This window comes from Oreochromis niloticus, linkage group LG20 (genome assembly GCF_001858045.2).
Source record: "Oreochromis niloticus isolate F11D_XX linkage group LG20, O_niloticus_UMD_NMBU, whole genome shotgun sequence".
Taxonomy (NCBI): domain Eukaryota; kingdom Metazoa; phylum Chordata; class Actinopteri; order Cichliformes; family Cichlidae; genus Oreochromis; species Oreochromis niloticus.
The window spans coordinates 8,025,029-8,046,955 of NC_031984.2; the positions used below are offsets into that span (position 1 = coordinate 8,025,029).

Below are 21,927 nucleotides of genomic sequence, written 5' to 3' on the forward strand. Positions count from 1 at the left end.
TGCTGCAAAACCAGAGATTGTTGTTTTTATTCCACAAATTCTTCTCTCCTCACCCAAGCCTACGTCACCCATAATGCAGATTATCTGCCAGTAGCAGCTAATGTAGCCTTGAGCTGCAGGCCTCAAGCTGAGACGAGCAGCAGCTTCAGAGTTTTAGTAAGCTCACTTACTTGTAACCTTTAGATTTTCTTCATTTTAAAACTTCTTCATGTCTTCAAGCGTAACTGTTACTGCCATTTAATCGTGTTTCTCGCAGCACCCTCTTAACTGTTTTATTCACATTTTGTAATCTGACTTTAATTTAGCAGATTTCGCTTTTAACTTTCACTTTTCTGTGTTCATAAATGAAAAACAAAACAAAACAAACACCAACAGAAACTCATAAGTAACACACTGAACGCAGAAATGTCCACACGCAGACACACCTCACCCTGTAGGAGATAACTCCCATCCACTGTGTAGTTAACATCAGCAGATAGTTCCCATAGAAAAGCTAAAGTTGATGCACACTGTGTGGACCAGTCTGATAACTCACCACATCTGTTTCAATTCTTAAGTGTGGTTTTGGCCACTGAAAATAATCTCCACTATAACTACAGTTCATGCATGGATGCTGGATGCAGTGCCAACACAACAGGTTACATATAAACACAGCTAGCATGATCTTACTCACTGGTTTACATACTACACCACTGGAACGTCAAGTTTAGCGAAGACACCCTGCTTTACCAGCTAATTTACTATAAACAGAACCATATTTTAGAAAATGCTGTACTGAAAGAAAAATAAAACAAGGAACTGAGACCATTAGCTAGTCAGTAAAATGTTTACTGATGCAATAAAGTTGAGAATTTGCATCATTTCCTTTTATGCACAGCCATAGCTTGTCTGACAAATGCCTGACACGCCCACCTTCAATGCAAAAATTCCCCTGTTTTAATCTTTCTAATTTGAATTTTACTTTCAGTTGGTAATAATCTCAAAATGTATAAGCCAATGGTGAGTCCAAGCTCAAGGCCAGTAAGGCATTACTGACCAGCAGGAACTTTAATGGATACAACTTAGAAGTGACCCTGCACCACCTTTAGATCCATAATCCAGTTCTTCTTCACACCTGTATATGGCTCTCACCAACCACTCAACAGGAGCTTTCTGGTCTCCAGCTGTAAGGGTAGTTAGGACCCCCATCACAATCTGGCACACCAGAATGATAACCTCTTTAAATATTTATTTTACCCAACAAACAGTCTAAAGCTGAATGTTTACAATGTGAATAAATATATAAATACAAAAAAGCACAGCTAAAGCTGAAACCATTGACATTTAACCTATTATAAAAATAGTTCCATCCATCAACTTCATAATAAATTCATTATTTCAGCACTAACTCAAAGTGGTTTCTCTTGTATAACCAAAATAAACTGCATGCCTGGTTATTTAGCCACAAAACCAGCAGCTCTCTAGAGCTTTTGTACAGAGCCCCCCGAGAACACCATCCATGTAGTGGATAATGCAGTCCACTGGGGATACAAGGAGCCAAATGTTTATACAATATATATCCATGCATAGACAATTTCTCACACATATACTGGTAAAAGATGTAAAAGATGAATGATGATCTCAGGCATATTTCAAAAATCATAAGGAGGAGATTAAATCTGACCAATGCTGCAATGATGTTTTATAGGTAAATTCATTATTGTGTAAGTGCTATAAATTCACAGCTGTGTGTAGTGTTTTCTGATAGAGACAAAGAGGTTTAGTGAGAGCTGGGTTGCCACTAGTATTAATATGCAAATAATCTCAAAAGGTGGTGAATGTGGTGAAACGACTTGGAAATTAGGGTTGTGCACAAAACAATCAGGTGACTTTAGAAAATAACAGGTATGCATATCTGTAGTGTGTAAACATTGCTTCACTCTAATCTGCAGAAGCTTATGGATGTTTTTCTTAGCGTTGCTGATGTAACTTAGACTTTCCCCCCTGTGGGATAAATAAAATATCTGTGTGCGTCTATCCATCTGGCTCCAGGCCTTTCTGTCCAGTCAACAGACTAAGACTAGCTCAGTCTTCTTTTCTGATATTGACAGCTTTAGCAAAGTGATGAGGTAAATTCACAGTACACTGAGGGCACGATGAGGGAGAACATGGTCAATGGGGGTTTCGAGATCAGTGTGCCGCGTCCACATCCTGATTCTGGTTCTGGTTGAGGTTATTGAGATTGTGGAGCGCGTGGTGTCGGTGATGCCGGTGCAGGAGAATGCCGTTTGACTCGGGTATGTCAGTGGGTTCGAATGCGCTCGACACGAGGGGCATGAACTGCCGGAAAATGCTGACGCTGCCATGCCAGAAGGTCGGCTGAGGTAATCGTCCAGCAAGACTCCAGGTGCGGGTGACCGGGTCGTAGGCTTCCACGACATCGGACAGCTCAAACGTATTGTCGTAACCACCAGACACGTACAATTTAGCCCCCAGGGCCGCCACACTGCCTCCAACATGGACCTGAAAAAGAAAACAACATTTTTAAACATGTATTTTTGTTATAATTCATAATAATTTATGCATCTAACAATAACACTAGAAAGCTGCCAGACAGACAGACAGACATAGACAATTTTTATTTTTTTCTTTGTGTAGCCTTTGTTTCATTATTGTATATAATAAGTAGATTTTTTTTTTCAATTCAACGAAAACAAAAAATGCTTATTTAAAAGGAGCATCATGTGTGTCCCAGACTAACAACTGTCCTGAACATACTGTATGTACAACCACTTTCTCAACACATTGACACGAGAGAAATATTGCTTTTCTTTGAAAAAAGTAACAGATATATTATTAACCGTTTCTTCCTGAGATCACAAATACAAAGCTAAAAAACTAAATGAACTAGTGGAAGATAAGGCTTTGTACACTCTCTCCAACTATCTAATTTGTTTCTCTGGCAAGCCAGTCAATTTGTGATAAGGTGTGGCTGTCACAAACTGAAGTTGGAGGTGAGAAATGTGGATACGTTTATTTTTATTCATGCATTTATCATCATGTTGTAACAGACTTAGTTTGAGTGACATTTGTGCTCTTCTTCCTAAGGACAGGGATCAGATCACACCTGGTGTGAAATACTAACCTGGGTCATCGGACTAATTTTGTCCCACTTGTTCTTTTGAGGATTATAAACATCAACTTCAGCTGAGTCATCCCTGCAAATAGAAAGACACTCAAGTCAAAGAGCTGCCAAAACAGCAAAACAATCCCAGCTTCAAATCTAACAACCCAGTCATATCATGTTTATTTCTCTTTCATATGTAAAGACCAACCTCATCAACAGTCAGTGGCAAATTTATGTCATATTTGTTATATTAAATAAAAAATGCAGAGCCCAAAGAACTAAATTTATCTTTCAACATGAAAGAACTGGATAGAAAAGATCAACACTAGTGCGTTTGTGTGGTCCAGTGTCCCTCATTCTGTGAAAGTCTAAATCAGGTGGCACTGGGGTCGTTATAGGTCATTGGCCGCAAGCAGCACAACTTGATCTCAAGTGGGCGGGGCAAGTAAAATCACTGCACAAGAGCTCATATAAAAAAATCTCCTGAAAACAATGAAAACGCAATGACAAAAAGGGATTTCAGATAACTTCTCTGCAACTTCAACCCTTCTTTAATACCATTTATTAGACCCTTCAGGAGTATGCTCTGTTAGCACATGTGGAAGAATGACTCAGATCCTGTACACATAAATCACAAGATAAATATTTAAGATAAAAATTAAAAACAAGAGCAGTTTGAATTAAGTGCATTTAAATATAAATCTACATTTACATAACTCATGTTATCAAGTAAAAATTACATTTCCCTTGAAGATAAAGTAGATGAATATAAAGAATACAGCTAACAAGTCTCCTCCTAAGCAAATTACCTAAGTGCATGTACTTAATTACATTCTATCCCTGGTGTTTACTGTTTTAAAATTATAGTCTAAATGCAAAAAGTAAATTAAAGATGTAAGAAACAACTGGAAAAGATGCTTCCTCACCTGACAAAGTAGATGAGGCCATTTAGGGTAACAGTTTTCGGTGTGAAGGACCACGGAGGCAGCTGTCCACAGTTGACCATGGTCCAGCGGTTGGTGTCTGCATCGTAGCTCTGGATAGCCATGGTGTCCTCACCGGTCAGAGAGCCGATGGCATAGAGGCGTCCGCTGCATGCGGTGGTGGAGCAGTTATCCATCGGATGCAGCATGGCTGGCAGGGCCTCCCAGCAGTCCAGAGCCTGATCGTAACGCTCCGTGCTGTCTGAAGCCACCACATAGAGCTGGCCTTTCAGGATGCAGGAGCTGTGATATTCACGAGCCTTCAGCATGGGTGACACTTCTGTCCATTCGTTCACGCTGGACTTGTAGCGCCACACACCGTCATAGAGGCGGGAGCCATCAGAGCCACCTAAAGGACACAGATATGTGTCTTCTTGGTTAGAAATTGTCAGAAATATCATGAAATTGCACATATTTGCCAAATACATTAATGAAGATTCATTGCATCTGCTGTAGATGAAAGCTGATTATCCTTATGGACCCCACAGAGGTCCATTTTGAGCCAGGGAAAACCCCTGAAGTTAAATTTGATACAACCTAAACAGCCACGGTTAGGAAATCAGTGGTGTAGGATTTTATTTCTAAATTAGTGTACAAGGCAGTAATTTTGAAGGTCTTTATCACCAGCCAAGGTGGTTATGTGATTGATCTGGTTTGCCTGAATGTTAGCAGCATTACTCAGAGAGGTCGTTGCAGATATGAATGAAAGATTTTTACCAGAGGTCCAACTATTAAGTGAACCTTTGGATATGACCCAGACCTGGCTCTGCATCCATTAATTTTTGGGAGGACTCTTCCAAAAAGACAGAGCCAAATAAACATTTCATAACATATCTGCACAAATACAAATTAAACTGGAAGACATTTTCATCTGTCAAGAAAAGATCTGTCTCAGTGGACAGTCTCAAAGTGCTCTTGTTTTGTATAGAAGCTTTGCTTTAAGTCTGGAAATCTTCATTTAAAAGTCACCATCTGGTATCACCAGACTGTGAAAATTACAGCATCTTCTAAACAACTCCTCTTAGTTGGTTTAATTAAAGAAAGTGTATCAAATGTTAGGAACAGTAAATCTGCTTGACAACATTATGCAATCATATGTGGCTGTTATTTCTGCCACTGACGCATGAGGTAACACTGCTAACTTTATAGCCCACCATCGGAATCTTGTAGGAGTCACAAGCCTAAAGTGAAGGTCTATGATGATTTCTCAAGAGAACCACACTGTTCAGACATGCTCAGTTACTGGTAATGATGGTGATGATAAAGATAACACCACTGCTGTTCTGTCAGCACACTGTGTCCTGACTCACTTCTCCTTGTTCACACAAAGTCAGTAGCCGTAGAGACTGCAGTTTATTAATAAATAGTAGATGATATCTTTCTCAAATCATGAAAGACCAGGAACAGAAAAAATCAAAACAACAGCTCTAATGCTAGAGCTGAGGCTTCTAAATACAAATGTCACACATCACCAGGTGATGTCACGATGGTTATGGCTATGGCTGAATAAAATGCTTGCCAATATTTATCCATTTTATGGTTAAGATGACTCAAATCTGCAAAAACCATGGTAACCAACCTTGGTGTCAAACTGGACTGTGATTTTAAACAAGATAAACAGATATATATTTATATTTAATGCTAGTTTTTACCAGTTCAGGCTTTAATACAAGGTCAAATCTGGGTTATATTTTAAAGTTTTTGAACATTTTATTGATGCTTTTATCATCTGGACTATTGTAACACAATTTATGTTGGCCTTAGCAATGCTTTACTTTATTATTTGCTTTTAAAACCTTTAATGTCACTGAGGTTAGTGGACCAGCTGCTCCTGGTAGTCCCCCCAAAACAGAGGCAATCATCCCCAAACCGTGGAATCATTTCCCTGACCATGTTAGGATGTCCAGCTAGTTGCCTGTTTTTAAAACACGTCATGAAACAATTTTATACTCAATGGCTTTTAACTGAGAATGAGAGTGGTGTGTTCTAATCTTGTATTAAATGTTTTATTGTTTTGTTGTGGTGTTTTGGTATTTTTTTTACAGCATTTTCTCAAAAACTGTTGTTTTTAAAAAGTGCTAAATAAAACTGGATTGGAGTGGATCAGCATCAAAGCCTTAGTTTTAATGTCTTCAGATAGCTTACCTGTGACATACATATCATTTCCGAGTGCTGCTATGCTGTAGCCTCCTCCCAGGTGGTCGGGGAATTCAGCCAGGTAGCGCCACTGTCCAGTATGAGGGTTGTAACAGTCCACTGTGACCAGCTCATCACAGTCCTGGTCGCAGCCTCCTACCACCACCAGGATTTCTGCCAATCCTGTGGACGGCCGAGGTCGCATACGATGACAAGGTCTGTCGTGACGGTCGTATTCACAGGACTGGAAGCTACGCGCTTCATTCACCATACGGAGACAGGTAGGTGAAAGGTAGACAAGTGGGTCGCTCTCCACATGGGCCAACAGGAAGAACCTCCTGACAAAGGGGAGTCGGACTTGCTGGAGGAGCTCGGGCCAGTAGTGCAGTCGTCGCTGGAGATCAGCCTTCACCCAGCGCACTGCAATTTGATAAACTGTCTCCTCCTTGTCCACACAAAGCTCATCATCCGACACAAACTCAAGGAGGCGTTTCCATGGCAAGCGTTCAAAGTCTGTCCCTTTAGCTAGCTCCATTATGTTTTTGAGGACAAAGCGTCGTGCGCTGGCTGCCAGCTCTCTGCAAGCATAGGCCTCTGCAAAGTCCTGGATTTCTAAACAGTTGGAAACATCCAACCGCTGCTCCAGAAAAGCACAACAGGCCTCTTTGACTGAGGGGAACTGAAACAGATCGGCCGTCTTCAGCAGCAGGTCCACGTTATCCTGAGTGACGGTGACCCGTCCTGTGTAGCAGAAGTCCACCAGCAGACCTAAGAGCTCACCTGACACCTCGTGTAGAACAACCCGGTCCATAACACTCTCCCTGAGTGTCCCCGTAAACATAGCCCGGAAGTAGGTGCTGGCAGCGGCCAACACCGTGCGATGACAGTGGAACTCGCGCCCCTCGGCGCATAAAGTCACATCGAAAAACTTTCGTTCGGCACGCAGTTCGTGAATTCCCCGAAGCAGGTTGAAGGCGTGGGCCGTGTCGAAAAAAGGCAAGGTGGAAGGCTGTGTCTGCAACACTGGCTTTTCCATTTCTCCTCTTTTAGGGTCTCTCTTTTTCCAATGGTCGATCTCAAAACTCTGTTTTCATCTGAAACAGATCAACACAAGAAATCTAAGTCAAATCTAACTCAAAACACCACAAAGGGCTACAGATTTTAGCCCTTTGGTCAAAAAACTATAAAAAAAAAAAAACAACAACACAGTTTTCTATAAGTTCATTTTTAAGAAAAGACTATCCGTCAACACAGGAAACTTGTTGCACATCACTTTACAAGTTGGTCGCTAACAGACATTCCAGCCTCCAGTTACCAAGGGAATCCTCTAATGTATTTACCACCTTCTCATACATTTATGTCCTGTGCTCTCGTTGATAATAACGTTAATCACTTTAAAGTTGTGAATAATTTAACTTGGGACCCACCTACTGTCAGCTGTTATTTCACCCATCACCACTTGAAGCCACTGACTGTCACTGACTATATAGCCTGTAGTTGCCATGCCACTGTTAGTTGTTTCCTGTGTGGCCGCCCCTTAAGATATTTCGTTCTTAGTCGTGTGTGACCAAGAGAAACAAATTTTCACGAGCGTGGAACCGCAGGTAATGCAGATAATCATTCCATTTCCACAAATTTACAACTTGTGACACAAGAAGTTTTTACACCCAATTTCAGTTACCTAATAATGTTTTGCTCAACTTTTCATTTGTTTGCAAGACTATAAGGTTCCTCTGCTGTTTCTGGAAGTTATTATCATACACAGACAGGGTTCAGATGTGAAGTTGAAGGCATGTAAATTTGACTACTAGCTAAAAATGTAAGTCAATTGATGAGAAAGGAACCCACTCAAAACACACACACACACACCACGTATCAAAGGAACGGCACAAATAAACAAAATCTGAATCTTTTGCTCCCTCAGACAGGCACATTTCAGGCTAACTGGTTCAGAACATTTTTGGTGCTCTAAATTACAACACTGAAATCAACTGCTCTATGTGTGAAATATACAGTCCCGAGTTAGACAGGAAAGATGTTGGAGTTAGGGTAGAAAAATAAAATATAACCTAAGGGAAAAACTGTAAGACCTGTAGTGAAGCTCACAAGTTTTATCCCCTAATCTCCCCTATAGGAAGCATTTGAGGGATGAAATTCCCCCGTAATTTCAAAACCTTCTACGGAGAAGATGAAAAAGGTCTTTGAGATGTTTGCACGATGAATATGTACATTAAAATAGTTACTTATCAATTACTAGTCATCTGACTAATCGCTGCAGTATACCAGTGTCAAGCCAACACTTAGCTATATATACTGATAAATTTAGTACTGGCTTTGATATTAAATGACATTCAGTGAAACTTCACCGTTATAGAAAACAGGTAAAAAATGAGTCAGTCTACCAACAAGACAAGCAAATCTCTATAATACACAGTGATCATTACAGAAATAATACAGTCATATGTGAGCACACCAATTCTAATAATAAATGGAAAGTTTTTAACTCAAATATATTCTTCTCCTACCTGATGAGCCTCCAGGCAACGTTTCACAAGCAAAACGACAGAGTTCAACGTCTAGAAAGCACGACAGCAAAGCTCAGCATGACTCTGAATATGAACAGCTCCTTAACTGTGTTTAAAACAGAGAGCCTGGCTGAGGTTGGGGTCTATAAATACACCAGCAGTGTCCATTTTCAGAGAAGGGTGGGGGGAAACACCTAACATGCAGTGGGCTGACGCCGTGGGGAGAGTGTAACCACCCCCCCTCCACACTGGTATGTCTCTGTGGTCAGTCAGTCTTTGAGAGAAAAGCCAGCTGAGCCTGGGCCTCCTCCAAACCTGGAGCACAGCAGCAGACCAAAACACAGCTTCCTCTCCTAATACCTAAAAAATTGCTTAGCAAAGCAGCAAAGAATCAAAGATCTGCTTGGATCACAGGACACAGACATTAACAAGACCCGCTCCTCTGTTAGAAACATGCTCGTAGTACAATGGCCAGACAAACAACAAAAATTGCGTAGTTTGGATAAAATTCAAAACACTTCCACTGACTTTACATATGGAAACTGCTAAATTAAAATGGTGATGTCATGCTGTATTCAGTATTACATTTAAAGCAGTACAGCCTTAAAGAGTTCCTACCAGGCTCTGGAGTTTTTAAAGCGATGCCCGAATTTGGCTTGTAAATTTGTTCATATTAGTCTGTCCTCAAAAATTCCACTCGTAACTAAAAAAGAAGCTTCAGTGGCATGATCATTACTTCTCCACAACGCAAAGCCCCCAATTTTTTTGTGCCATTCAAAAGTACCAATATTTTGGCTATCCCCGATAGCTTGGGCCAGATATTTGTTTGATCCTGACTCAAAAATCTAAAGTGGAAATTGTGAACAGATCTATGCTACCAATTCATTCAGTTAAACTTTGTGTTTCTCTGTGTTTATTATGTCATATGCCAGCAGCAGTGAAAACTGATTGCTAGATGAAAAACTTAAAGAAAGGGTTCTGGAAATACTACAGTAGTTTTGTTGCTTGACCACCAGGACATCACCCACTGTTTTGTGAATCCCTGTGTTTGGAGCCTCAAGCTGACCACTTTCACCATCGCCAGCTTACACTTTACGGCTACAAGATGAGTCTGACTGAGATAGAAGAACAAGGTAAGCTTTAATATTTTAGGAAAAATATCAACCACTCTCAGATTTCATTTGCTGTTTTTGTTGCTTATGAACTTTTTTGACTAAAACAGTGGATTGCTAGCAGGAAAGGAAGCAGCATTTAAATAATGTATTTATGATTTGGACTCGTGATCAAAGGGCAATTTGAAGGCAACATAATGGCCTCTAAATCACTATTTTTTACAGACCAAGGAATTGATTAAGAAAATCATCAGAATGTAAGTCTTAACTGAAAATAATAGCTAGTACCAGGCTTGGTCATAAATAAAATAATAAAAATAAAAATCTCCTAATATGGATTTATTAGATGCTTTTTATACTGTTCGAAGAAACACAAGATAGTCTATCCATCAAATTGTGACTCTGGAAAAAGAGATTAAACATTAAACAGATTAAATTCTGAAATAAACATATGGTAACAAATTCCTCCATCTCCTCTGCAGCTACTTCCTGAGTAGTACAGTTTAACCCGTACCAGCATTGAATTTCAGTTATACAGTCCTATTAAATCACCAGGAGAACAAGACTAGACGGTAGGGTGGTTAATAGAAACCTGCATTAAATCTCATGCAAGATTCTTGTCAGTATTTGGAGATAATCATTCCTTCTCTAAACACACAGGTATCTCCTTACAGAGATTTGTTTAAAGGTTGTAATAAAGCCCCTATTCCTCTGGCCAAAGGATTTAGCTCACATTCCACACCAGGGTTCAACAATGCAGATGTCCAAATAGCTCTGCGAGGGATCAAACTCCTCTCCTGAAGGGCAGACAGGGCCTCACAACTCAGCCTGCATTGAGAAAACACATGTCCCTAACTTCTGTGTAAGTGATTGTCATTATGTTTGAAGAGATTATGGCATTTTCTTCCAACAAACTGATGGGCTTTCATTTCACTCAGTCGTGAAACGATTTATTACTCCCACTGTCTCTACTACAAAGGCTTAAAATATAACATTCAGATAATATATCTTTATCTGAATGTTTCAGCTGTTATGCTTTGCAAGCAAAAATACACAAATTAAATAAACTTAAACTGTATCTGTTTAAAAACGTTTGAGTTTCTGTGGCATTTTATTCTTTGTTTTTTAGTAAAGATGATTTTTATTGTATTTAAAAAGTATGACTTTATGTACTTTCTGATTTTGTGTGTATATTAGCGCTGTGTCACATCATACTGGCAATGCTGGTGTAAATTTTTCATGTGATTAAAAAAAAGCTTCATCTTGTGTTTGCCATGTGTTTGTGTTAGAGATGCACTGATTACAATTTCCTATTCTTTGCCATTTAGATCCCAGATTTTTTTTTAAAAAAAATATTGACTGACAATTGCATTTTTCCAAAAACCACTGACAGCATATACAAGGAAAAATATCAACTTTTTAAAATGCAAAATATTATTCTCATAATAAATTAAAAAAAACAAATCAATAAACTTTACAATTTCCTCCAAATTGCAGCAAGTTACAGGATCTCCCACTTAAACAACTGCAAATACTTTGTTCTGCTAAGTGGAAAGAGGTACAAACTAAACTGAAAATGTACACCCATATTTACCTGAAATATTTTACCTTACTAAACATAAAGTAAGGCACAAACAGATTTAAATAGTACAGTGCAAAAGACTTTTGCCACCGCTAATTTCTTTATATTTTGCTAAGAAAATGGGAAAAACGTGCAGTGAAACCAAAGAGCATCTTTGAGTTACAGCAGCCAAAACACTAAATGCAACCTCAAAATATTTTAAATGAAGTAGAGGGCTCAACAAAATAAAAGATGCTGAAAATAATAATTAAAAAAAAAAAACTAACAAAAAAGTAAAAATCTAAATAAAATGCAATAAAAATCCAGTGAAACAAACTACATTTTTTTTTTTAAATAAAGTGACTGTAAGTTAACTCAAAAAGAGGTTCAATAAAGCAAACATACCGCCCCCTCCAAAACACAAGGCTTACTAAATGTAGTATGCACTATTGGGCAACTTATACTCAGTGTGTTTACCAACAGCCCAAGAATAGCTGACAGAAATGTGTACTCCGTAGGGAGGGAAACAGCCGAGGTGTGGAAACAATCTTCATGCTATGAGTAAAGAGCACAGAGAGACCAGTCCAACAGCCAGGGTATGATAGCGACACCGCCCTAAAGCCCCCCTTCCCTCGTGAACCATTAAAGTATGATATAAAACTAAACTCATGACCTGAAGTTATAACAACAAAGAAAAATGATGTTAGTCAAAAGCTAAGCTAAAAATGCAGGATATTTAATAAATCTATCATATCTATTCCATCAAATGGTTGTTCTCGTATCCAGGAGACATGAATCTTCAGACAAACAATTAGAAAACTGTAAATAGAAACTCTGAGGTTACTTTGACATCTAAATGAACCCAGTTCACTGAATCAGAGTTCAAACATCCTGTAATGAGGCACAGAAACCACGGCCATAATAGCAGCTCTGTGAGACTGCACTGCACAGGTCTACTTTGAGCTAAATCATATCAGCTAGCGTGGCTGGTATGAGGTTTAACATGTTCACCATCCTTCATTTGCAAATGAGCAACAAAAACAAAACATCTTTTGGAAGGAGATGAATTAAATTAGTTTTCCCAGATCTTAAACCCAAACAGCAAAGAGAACTTTTAGGCTTAGTATTGGTGCAACAAGATTAGTACAAGCAATCTTAAGGGGACTATTACATCACCCAAGTAACAATAAAAGCATGCTGGTTGAAAAAGGAGACAGAGGAGCAACACTGGCAATAAAATAAAGAATTAATAATTGAACTAAAAGAACCAGACAAGCCATTATCACTATCAAAAAACTAAGTAATCCAGAGCAAAACCCAGAAGCTGTTTGAAATAGCAGTAAGTCACAATCTTAACCCTAAACACACTTTTGTCCACAAGGAACAGAAACCCACAAACACACAGTTCAGATATTTCCAAGAGAATAGCACTCTATCATCAGAACTCTCCTCTGACTGGCAATAAGCACTCCAACCCTAATTGGTGATGGAAATCAGCTGCACAGATGGTGGAGCGTGAAAACAGACACACCCACACAGGTAAAACCTGGGAAGGCCTGCTAGAGCTGCAACACAGACTACGTAGATTTCTTGGCAATCTATCCAACAAATATCAAGACATTTTATTTGATGCACAGGATCAACTGGTCCATTGTTTGTTCAATATGGTGTCATGAGGCAAAGCTCTTATTGAACATTTGCCGTTGTTACTTTAATATGACAATTCGACATTAATAGTCTTTTAGGATTGATTCATTAATTGATTCATCTTCTGTTTATCTGGGTCACAGGTGAACCAGTCTAAAGCATAGATGCCCAGACCTTCTGCTTGGTCACTACTTCAAGCTCTTTTGAGGAAACAGTAAAACATTTTCCAATCCAATCGAGAAACATAATCTCTCCTGCATGGGTCATGTCTTGGGTCTGCCTTGGGTCTCCTACCAGTTGGACATGCCCGACATGGCCTACTATTCAGATGCCTGAACACACTTCCTTGTGTTATTTTGGTGAAACCTACATCAAGTACAAAACAAATAGAGCACAACCAGTCAACTGGTTGATGTTTCACATTCCAAACATGTCGTCAACAGGGAATTTGCAGAGTGCCCTCTGGGAGACATGAGATGGTTGAAGAGTGTTTCTCCCGTCTTTTCTTTACTTTTTAAATTCTTATTAATGTTGATAGCAATATATCAGACCTACTATTTAGGGATGTATGCAACTAGTTGACTAGCCAACTAATAAGCTGTTGTCACTAGTCAGTACCAGAGTTAGTAGTGGTTCAATCCAATCGTTAAAATGTTGATTGATGCTCAATGCCGGTAAATTATTGTGTCCTAAATGTTATGCAGCCATCTGCCACCAGATGGCTCATCGTTTTTGAGAAACGCCATAAATCTGTTAATCTCTGCCCAATTATTTTGTTAACATTATCAGAACAAGATAGAAATTAGATTTGTCCGAGAGGTGAATGGGCGCTGCCTTAGTAATAGGGTGAGGAGTTCAGTCATTGTGGAAGGCCACAGAGTAGAGCTACTACTACTACATCAAAAGGAGACGGCTAAGGCTGTCGCTTTACCAGCATTCATGTTTAAGATGTGACTTCAGAGTATGAGTGAGTGAGCTTTTGCCTTACACCAGACTTTACACTAAACCTTTTCACAGCAGGACTGATGGATAAATTCTACCAACCTAAAAAGTTTCAACAGTTGTTGCGACATTTGAGTCTGAAATAAAGTAGTGAGGTGACTGCAGAACTGCTTCCTGCAAAGTAATTAAAAAGCAAAAGGTCAAAAGGCACACAACTCAAACGGAAATATATAAACAAAAACAACTCAAAAATGAAAACATAGTCAAAAAGCCATTGTGCAACATTTACACAAGCCCCCAAAAATTCTGATTTACTCAATGGAAATGTGACTTTGTGCCACAGCTTCATAAAACTGTTTTGGCATCTGCCGAGAGGAGCTGTTTATCTGGAAGCCGCTGTGTTGATGTGAACAGAGTAAATAAAAGATAGACTTGGTTTACATGGAACTGAGTTCCACAGGTGGAAGAACAGTGTGTTCAGTCTCTTCAGTCGCAGTGCCAGGGTTGCCCCTTGTTGGTGCAAGCTTGGAATGACCACCAAAGACAATTTACATTCAGGCTTCACGTCTGTTTCGTATTTTTGCTATTAGTATCAGAAGTAGAAAACAGCAGAAAAAGCTCTCGCATACAGATCTACATAGTTGAAACTTTGAGTTTCTGCAAGGCTTTACCAAGACAATATTAAATGTAATAATATACATCTTAAAATTAGTATATAAACATGATATCATTTTGAGCTTATTTAAGCTAATAAGCTGAAATTTCGAGAAAATCACTCAAAATGTAAAGTTAGCTACAACAATCAGGAAGTTCTGTGATCCTACCTCATGTCTTTGTTGCCCAGAAGAAGAATGTGGAAGGCGTCAGCTACCAATGATACAGCTGTCGGTCAAGAATGAGCAAAGTGCTGAGTTCTTTCAGCGTGGCTTTACAAACGATGAAATCGCTGAGAATTGCATGGCGTTTTCAGCAGAATAGCAATTTATTCATGTTTATTATACATTAGTAGTGCACTAATGCTATTACTATCTGATTTTCAGTGTGCCTGTGTCTGCACCATCTGTTTTCAGATAACAAGGAAATGACGTCATTCATCGAGCTTCCTGATTGGCAGAGCTAACTCAAAATTTCAACTCATTAACTTGAAGTTATGGATGGCATTTTTTTCAGTGGTGGAAATAAGCTTCCACAATTTACTGCTTTGTCCGCAGCAGCGATCGTACCTTTAAGCTGTATTATGTGTTTAACTGTTTCGTATTTTTCCCATAGCACAATTTCATCATCCGTTTCGTGAAATCAGCCACTCTACTGCAGATACACACATCCATGTTTGTGATTAGTCAGATGCTAATGCAAGCACTGCACCTTTTCATGTGAACATGCAGTTAACCCTGGGGTAACTTAGCGAGTTGATAACCAGCTCCACGTGACTGCTTATCCCAACAGCCGATGTTGAGGTAAGTGATTCCAGATAACAGAAAGATACCCTGGGTATGGTGTAGTACAGATAGTACATAATGTAGTACATAACAATATTAAGGTTCATGCAGTTTCAGCCAGAACCTGGCAGGATAACAACCACACAAAAAACAGCTCCCCTCTCTCTGCTGTCGCTCCAGGCTGTTGAGGCAAAGGCAAACATCAGAGTGGAGTGACATGAAAGTCTTGGGTTGTCCTCAGCTGAGGCTGTCTTGGCCTTAAAAAGGCAACACCACTATTCCTCTACTGAGGAGGGCCAGCATGAAGCTACTAGAAGGATTAACACTAGGATGCAGGATATTATGAGACTTAATGGATTCGTGTATGTTGCTGCAGCAGAAACTGATCTAAACAGAGAGGTTTCAAACTGTTGAAATTACACAATTACAAGACGACATGTTTTAACCAACAAAAAGCATCTAATTACCATTGCTTTTCAATGACAGAGGTCATTAAATATGCCAGAGATATGTTTTTGGTTTGATTATTTGTTTTATTCCCCAGAAGAAAAAACTCATTCATCCTCACATTTATACATACAGCCAATTTATAATTACCAAATTAATCAAACATGTATTTGAACTCCATAAAAAATCCAGAGAGACAGAATCACTAGCTGACCAGCAAAACATTTCACGACCCTGAACTTCTTCCTGTCAGGTGACATAGCTAACCACTACACTTCCCATAAAACAGTTAATAACAATTTCAGTTATGAACGCTGATTGTTGTGGCTGTTGGTTGTGTTCACCATTTGGGCATAACATGGGGCATAACTCCTGGAGTAAAGGACACATCTTATTTTATTGGGCATGTTCCAGATTATCTGTGCATGCAAAATTTATTATCAGCTTATAAAATACGATGCACTTTTAAAGATTAGACTTACCAGCAACTATATTTTAAATGTACAGTTATACCAGTCCTTTTATGTCTCTATTTTTCCACTAACGCGCCCTGCAAGTGGCACTTTCAGTGAAAGAGTCCATCTGTTGCCAAATGAATAATCAAAGCATTATTCATTAACTTGTGCAGGGAACAGTGGGCAGAATGAGTTTAAGTGCCATGCAGAACATTTGATTCTGCATTATGACTCAGCCTTTACTGGGAGGAATGACTTCTCCAAATAATGTGCTTTCATCTGTTCCCTTGAATTCCTCTAATTCGTGCTCCTGTAATAAAACTTGCGCAAACATTTTTATCACTCAGCTCGTGCAGCCATACATGTCCACATTACTGAGCACAGTGAGGCTTTAGTCCTGAAATGCTTAGGGGGAAAAAAATGTTCCCTCCTCCCTTTCATAAGCCATGCTTGGTCCAAGATAATATTCAAATGGTCTAGATAATGTTCAGCCACAGTTCAGATACACTGACAGGTCCAGAGCAGGGTCGATAACAGCTAAAGCAAACCTATTAACATAATGGGAAAATACACTGATGGAAACTGTTAGCAACTTCTCTGTAGCCAATTACTTTCATGTATTGACTTGTTTATGTGCTTAAAAAGCATTTTCATTAGCATGTGGTGTTTATAACAATACATAAGCTGCATGCAGAACGCTATTTGGATGCGAAAGCTCCCATTTTAAACAGTCAACACCGCCTGCGATCAGCAAAGTAAAGTCATATTTATACGAACGATATTTTTCCAACGTTACAGCTAACGTTAGGCTGCCCTCCGCTCGGAACAAATAACTGCCGTGAAAAGCAGGCTGGCTCAGTTTTAGACAACTTACCGATATGTGTCGTCAACGGGTGGTGATGATTTTACAGAGTGTAACGCCCGAACATCTTAGGAATAGAGCCGAAATTAAAGTTTGACGCCGCTGATCTGTCTGGCCTGCTCTGCGCCATGACAGCCTGTACTGTAATAAATGCTGCCTTCATGTGCTGTCGTAAAAAAGGGCTTCGAACGCAACACCAGGGAAATCTTCAATTACACCAGACGTTATAATAAAAATAAATAAATGTTTATTGTTTTACTGAATTGTGCATATATGGATTCTTAACAAATAAACATTATTTTCTGGCGCATGTACAAATAAACTTCACATCACAAAATCTGATGAATAGAATAGAATAGAATAGAATAGAATAGCCCTTTATTCGTACATCGAAACGAAATTATGGGTGCTCCACACCAACTGTGCAGCAATTAAATATATATATATAGTAAGACAGCAGGAATAAATAACAAACAGGAGAAATGTATATAATCAAGAGGAATATATACAAACTAGAGGAATATATACAAAACAAGAGAAAGGCAAAGATAATGGAAGAGGCATACAATGGTGGAAAAAGTGCTGGAAGTAGTGCAAAGGACTTGATTTAGTGTCCATATGTGAGTGGCCTGAGTGATGAAGGATATTCATACCATGGCTGAGATTGGTGAGATGAGTGGGCAGGGGTAGGGTGTGGGGGGATAAGGTTTGTTAACAGTCCGAATGGCCCAGGGGAAAAAGCTGTTTTTGAGTCTGGAGGTGTGGGACCTGATTGACCTGAGGCACCAACCAGAGGGCAGCGAGTCAAAGAGGTGGTGGGTGGGGTTCAAGGGGTCACCTGTGATGGCCTCGGTTTTCTTGAGACAGAAGGATCTCTATATTGCGCCCAGGGATGGCAGAGGGCAGCCAATGACTTTTTTGGGCCGTGTTAATTACCCTCTGCGAACCCTTCCTTTCTCAGTAGTGGCCCCTGCGTGCCAAACACCCAGGCAGTAGGAGAGCACGCTCTCCACTGAAGAGTGGTAAAAGGCCAGCAGCAGCTTCCAGTCCAGCTTGTTCTTTGTCAGGACACAGAGGAAGTGCAGCCGCTGTTGGGCCTTCTTTACCAGGGCAATTCATAACACAGATGGTATGATTCAAAAGCATGATTAGTTGTGGCAGTGGTTTTGTGGGGCATGTCCCACTGGTTTGGGCGCTGAGCCACTGCGGGTGGGTCTTGGAGTTCAGCATTAATTTTTAATGATTAATTATTAACAAATTGTTTGATGTGAAGTTTTCTTAAGCAGGCCGTGCCTCTGCGGCTCTGAATTGTCAGCAGTGATCATAAACGGATAAACACATGATCAGATAATGATAAACAGAGAAGAAACCAGTTCAGAGACTTAATATGGATGGGAGAGAGAAGAAAAGTTCTGGGGCTGGACCAAATAGGATTCTATATCTTCTATCGTGGCTCAGGGGGTTGGGAAGCGCACCTGTAACCGGAAGGTCGCCGGTTCGATCCCCGGCCTTTCTGTCCTGGTCGTTGTGTCCTTGGGCAAGACACTTTACCCTACCGCCTACTGGTGTTGGCCAGAGGGGCCGATGGCGCGATATGGCAGCCTCGCCTCTGTCAGTCTGCCCCAGCAGCTGTGGTTACAACTGTAGCTTGCCTCCACCAGTGTATGAATGTGAGCGTGAATGAATAATTGCATTGTAAAGCGCTTTGGGTGCCTTGAAAAGCGCTATGTAAATCCAATCCATTATTATTATAATGAGAATGCAACTAGTGCTTTCAAGTTCAGAGTGTTTTCTTTTATGGTTTGATTTTGGGCAGTAAGAGAAGAGAGGGGACGAAGCTGTAAGGATACTAATAACACAGGTAATATGATTTTCACCCTTTCTCACTGTGCCCCCTGGTCCTACTTGTTTTGCTCCTTCTCAGAGTCCTTGTCCATGTCTATTGCAATGCTATAAATAAATAAATAGATAAACAAAAATCCAACCTTCCACCATTCTGCAGAGGTGCTTCATTTCAGGTGTAGTTCTAGTTGAAATATTTTAGAACAGATTCACTAAAATCACTATTTAGAGAATCAGTACTATGAGGTTGTCCTTCACTCTAGTTAAATTTTATTTGCAACTAACCAAATTTGTAAAGGTTTTCTAATCTCACTCTGGCCTGATTCTATAAATAGATCTTACATATATTAAAACATTTTTACATGGTGCTGGTGCTGAATTTGAGGATGTTTTCTCAACTAGAAATAAAAAATAAATGCCAAGGCGCAAGGGATTTAGTGTTCCTGACTTGACACATGGATTATGTGCAGAAACTGGGGTTTCAGTGACACATTTGACAGTGAGAAGGACATTACATAAGGTGTGCCTCAACTGACAAAAAACCCACTGGTCACAAAATGGCACAAAACTGCAAACATAAGCCTTGAGCATAACATACAAAATGAAAAATATGAAATGATAACTTCCAGTCTTGAGAAGCTTTGCAGGCAGGATTTCTCCAAATGAGAGTGACCTGAAACCTATACAGAGATGATAGCTGTATCATCTCTAAGTATAGCACACAGTCAAGCCTATGAAGGCATAAATCAGTATAAATGACTGCCCAGGCAGACAGAAGGGCAATGAAGTTAAGAAAAACATTTGAAATACAATAGCTGGAGTGCAAAAGCAATCTTACAAAGAGTGACTGTGGACCACTGGAATATATACCAAAAAGTTAATAAAGTGAATGATAATATTTCTAGGATAAAGGAGCTGGTGAGGAGAGGTCGTGAATGGGTAACGCACAAACGTTGACATTATAAACAAATGCCTGCAAAGCCACAGTGATTTTAAAGAAGAGAAAAAAATGGAATCTATGATTTAGTTAAGCATGTCCACAGATTTGAATCCAAAACAAGATTATCATGGCTCACGTCTCTCATCAGTAATAATGGAGCACTTTACATGCAAATAAGGATGAATTTAGGATATACTCACTTATTGCTACTGCTTCTGAGTTCTCAGTCTAGGTATCCAAACATTTAGTTGTTTTATATCAAAACAGTATCAGAGTGCACTTATTTTTATTGTAACAACTTTAAATAAACATTTCCATAATCTTTGGAATAATGTCTCAGTGGCTCGTTTTTCAAACTGTGAACTTGAAATGTTGAAATCCCACCAGTCTTCCATTATGCTCTGCAGACACTCTCCCATCTTAAAATTAAAACCAAAACCAGGCATCATCAACATTTTCCCTCTCCCATCGTCTCCACTTGGAAAATAAACGTTTGCCTTTGGGAGTATTGTGCAAATAAAAAATTATTATGTAAAACTATAAGCAGTTTTTTGTAAATACAAACAATTCATAATAAATACTTCAGTCAATCTGCTACGGTTCTGCCTCAGCCTAACCAGATAAAACTGTCAAGGAAATGGACGTGAAATTGTCCTTTTTAAATTCATATGATTCCCATGTGAAGGAATAAACTAATCTGGTCCTCAAAGTCACTTGGTACCAATTTCAAGCAGCAGAACCCTCACAGAGAAAATCTGTCAAGGCTTTCACAATGTTTAACTCAATAAACTGCTTAAAATTCAGTCCATGGGGGACACAGGTAGATTTATCTACCTTTGAGGTTTGCTGCTGAGAGGGGGATCATGAGGAGCAGAGAAAGAGATGATGGCCTGGAATGTAAAACAAAGAGCGAAATAACCCTTTGCTGGGCAATTAGGAGTGACCCACTGTTGAACTTCCTCTGGCCTCACTGTGTCCCTCAGGCACTGTAGAGGTGGGAACTGCTGACACACATCTTCCATGGGGGTGACATTGCACAAACGCTGCCAAATTATATGCTTACAGACAGTCTCGTAATAATTTATACTGACATTTTACACCGCTCGGCTCGGATTTGGTAATTAAAATTTGACTGTGACACTCGTCCTCACAGGGAACAAGTGAATACTTTAAGATTTTGGCCCCAACAAATAATCCTCAGACATAGTTTCAAAAAGGAATCTGACATTTTTGGAAATGTCAGATATGGAGAGGAAAAAATTCCACCTAGTCAACAACTCTTGAGCTTACTTAATTAAATACAATTTATGCTCATTATCTTCTTTTCTTTTTGGGACCATTAGCTGCTAAATGTTTTGGTACATTTACCAACAAGTGATTCAACACTGATTGACCAGCAGAATGGGACGTTTTTCTTTTTCTTTTTGAAAACAGCTGATAATTTCTCATTTTTTTGTCTTGATTTATTCAAGATAAATATTGAAAAGAAAATTTCAGAAAACTCAACCCACTATCAGGATCATGATCTCATGAACCGAAAGGCTTGTTAGAAGGGAAAAAACATCACTTTACACCACTTCACTCACTAGATGGAGACATTTTACAGGTTTTATGATCAAGCCACTCTTAGAGCTGTTGACCAGTTGGTGTGAGGACAAAAAGCTCATTCTCACTTTGTGACCTAATGTCCAAACTTTGGCTTGGTAAAATAATACATTTGAAGGGATTATTATAGTACAGCCTGTGGACATTAGGACTCTTAAAGCAACAGCTTAAGGCTTGCATGTACAGGTGCCTGACACAGAGCTTCTACACTGTGCTTAAGGATTAGCAAACTGTTAGTAAAGTCCTTCCTAAGTTGTAAGCTGATAGTTTCTGAATATGTAGCAAAACCAAATACAAATGGCCAGACAAGATTTTAGGGCTGTAA

General features: G+C 39.5%; 1 protein-coding gene across 2 annotated transcripts; it reads right to left on the minus strand.

Annotated features, from left to right (window-relative positions):
* Positions 1 to 246: 246 nt before the first annotated feature.
* Positions 247 to 17,377, minus strand: klhl21 (kelch-like family member 21). 2 transcript variants are annotated; one of them, XM_003439058.5, is made up of 5 exons: positions 17,228 to 17,377; positions 6,235 to 7,319; positions 4,033 to 4,438; positions 3,125 to 3,197; positions 247 to 2,502 (listed from the first exon to the last, which is right to left on the minus strand). In XM_003439058.5, the coding sequence occupies exons 2-5, from the start codon at positions 7,259 to 7,261 to the stop codon at positions 2,170 to 2,172; spliced, it is 1,839 nt and encodes a 612-aa protein (XP_003439106.1). In that variant the 5' UTR covers positions 7,262 to 7,319; positions 17,228 to 17,377; the 3' UTR covers positions 247 to 2,169. The 2 variants fall into 2 exon arrangements, with proteins under 2 accessions (XP_003439106.1, XP_005448454.1); XM_005448397.3 differs by lacking the exon at positions 17,228 to 17,377 and adding an exon at positions 8,751 to 8,951.
* Between the last annotated feature and the right edge of the window lie 4,550 nt (positions 17,378 to 21,927).

Coding starts and splice junctions, on each gene's coding strand:
- klhl21 (XM_003439058.5), bottom strand. CDS start 7,261: ATGGAAAAGCCAGTGTTGCAGACACAGCCTTCCACCTTGCCTTTTTTC. Junction 3,198..4,032: donor GGCCTCATCTACTTTGTCAG/GTGAGGAAGCAT, acceptor TTCTATTTGCAG/GGATGACTCAGCTGAAGTTG. Junction 2,503..3,124: donor AAATTAGTCCGATGACCCAG/GTTAGTATTTCA, acceptor TTTCTTTTTCAG/GTCCATGTTGGAGGCAGTGT.